The sequence below is a fragment of the Nannospalax galili genome, unplaced genomic scaffold (assembly GCF_000622305.1).
Source record: "Nannospalax galili isolate Female #2095 unplaced genomic scaffold, S.galili_v1.0 C49849616, whole genome shotgun sequence".
Lineage (NCBI taxonomy): Eukaryota > Metazoa > Chordata > Mammalia > Rodentia > Spalacidae > Nannospalax > Nannospalax galili.
Genome location: NW_008481273.1, coordinates 1,051 through 3,253, shown reverse-complemented (window position 1 = coordinate 3,253; position 2,203 = coordinate 1,051). Strand labels below are relative to the sequence as shown.

At 37.2% G+C, this 2,203-nt stretch overlaps 1 protein-coding gene across 1 annotated transcript; it reads right to left on the bottom strand.

The window, feature by feature from the left end:
- Window positions 1-1,144: 1,144 nt before the first annotated feature.
- On the bottom strand, window positions 1,145-1,561 carry LOC103728580 (pyrin and HIN domain-containing protein 1-like; the record flags this gene model as incomplete). The annotated part of the gene is made up of 1 exon (XM_008826561.1): window positions 1,145-1,561. A coding segment is annotated over one exon (417 nt), but the record flags the coding sequence as incomplete, so codon positions are not given.
- Window positions 1,562-2,203: the final 642 nt, after the last annotated feature.

The following is a 2,203-nucleotide window of genomic DNA, read 5'->3' as shown; positions in this document are numbered from 1 at the left end:
GAACTTAAGCTAGTCAGGATCACAAATTATCTCTTTGGAAACCTCTCTGAAACATTCCTTATTTTAAATCTTTATCTGCTAGGTTTTGTAAAAAGACAAAAAAAGCTTATTTTCCTAATTTTTACTGCTGCCACGTCAATAAAGCTTAGATTTTTTAAAGAGTCTAGAAAGCGAAAAATCGAATCAACAAAACTGATTACTGCTGCAGGTTTCTTAGATAACTTTCAAGAATGGAGAAGAAAGGCCATTTGGGGCTCATTTATGAGTCTGAGAAAGACTGCTATACCCTCATTAAGTGTATCATATTTTCTTGATATGTTTATTCACTCTACTGCAGATTTCTGAAATATTAAATCATCATCATATAATTCTGCTGTTCTGGTTTGTTTCCTACTTATTAATTTTATAGCTACAGAAACAGCACAGACAAAAGTAAAAACTCACCCTTGAACACATGTTCAACAGAATATGAAGCCACACTTTCAATAAGCGGTTAGGTCAGATAAGCATACTATTTACATAGTGTACTGGGACTGAAAGATGCACCTGTCTAAGGTTTCCTCAAACTGTACAGCATTGATTATCCCTATAAATTGAAAGTAAGCTGTACTTCTCAATCTGTTAAATTTATTTCATTATTTGAAGCAGGCCTTACACAACAATCCCTTGAGGAAAAGTAAGAATGGAAGAAGTGAGGGCATGTTAAAGTCAAGGCCATCAGAATCCCCCTGCTTGTTGGACATAGCTGCATCCGAGGGTAGAATAGTCTATTTGATTCCTTGTTCTGATTTCATAGCCCATATACTGGCTTAGGAATTCCATTCACTAACACAGGTGAGGAAGAACTCAAAGAAACAAACTCTTAAAAGTCCCATGTTGATATAAATGTTCACGAATGTCTATAAATAGACCATCAGATCTGAAAAATAAAAAAGTTTCCTTATGACTATTTTTCTAGAATTTTTGTGAAAATAAAAATGTTGAGGCTATTCCACATCATAATGAGGGGAACTCCAGTCACCTACCTCTGATCAGGGAGGCCTTCGTTTCCTGTGTTCAGTAAATTGAGAAAATTCTAGCTGCAAAGTTAAGACTGAACATCTGAGGTTTCAGAGGAAATGTTACCAAATGATATAATGTTTACCTTATATATCAGAAATACTCCATTCACAAATGTTCCTATTCTTTGGGAGAAAAGGTGGAAAATTTTTGGAGTTGCATTGGCTCTTTTCCTCAGTGTGGTTGGGATCTCCATCACTCTGTTACCTTTCACCTCAGTCACACTGGTGGCACAAAATATCTTCAGAAACCCATTCTCACCAAAATAATCTGAGATGACAATCACGTTGTTTGGGATGAACTTTTCCTTCAGGACCACGTCAAACACCTTCACTCTGAAGAATTCGGTCTCAGTAGCCACTGTGGCATGGAACATCCTTTTCTTTCCTCTCATGTCATAGGTAAACGGTTCTGTGGCTTTCAATACCATGACTTTTTTGGGACCTTTTTGGTGGCCATCTTCATGAGAAGGTTCCTTAGGTACATTCTTCAATCTTGTTCTCTACATGGAATGCACACATCAGTAACAGCACAATTAAGAGAGATAATTGGGGAGAGAGAAGAAAATTCAAACAATGACATTGTATAACTTAGTTCATGGAGGAAATGGAGATTTAGGTACTAATTTCAGCTGGTACTAATCATACATAGGGGATTGTATTTATATTTTTGTGGTCCTGGCAAGTGAAGCCAAGGCTTAAAGCATTCTGGGCAAGTCCCTACCCCTGAGCTACATTCTGAGTCCAACAGCACACTTTAAAGGTACAAATTATGAAACCCTTTTCCAAAGATTGGAACAGAAAGATCTTGTAAAAGGGCTGGATATGCAGCCACTGGATGAACCTGGACGATTTTGCTAATCTGAAAGGGTTCAGACTAGAGGTTCATCCTTTTTCATAACAGTCATGGGAAAGAACCCTGAACTGGAAGAGGCCGGAAGGGAATGCCTTTCCCCATGGAGTTAGCTCCTAGGACCCTGTAAATAACTTTTTATACCTGGGACTTTAGAAAAACATATGTACGATGATTCAATCTGGTAGAAAAATGATACTCTGCATATATATGAACCAAAAGATAAAAAATGAACAAGACTAGATTCTGAAATGTGGTGTTTGATAAAGAGATTCTAGGTAGGCAACATTTA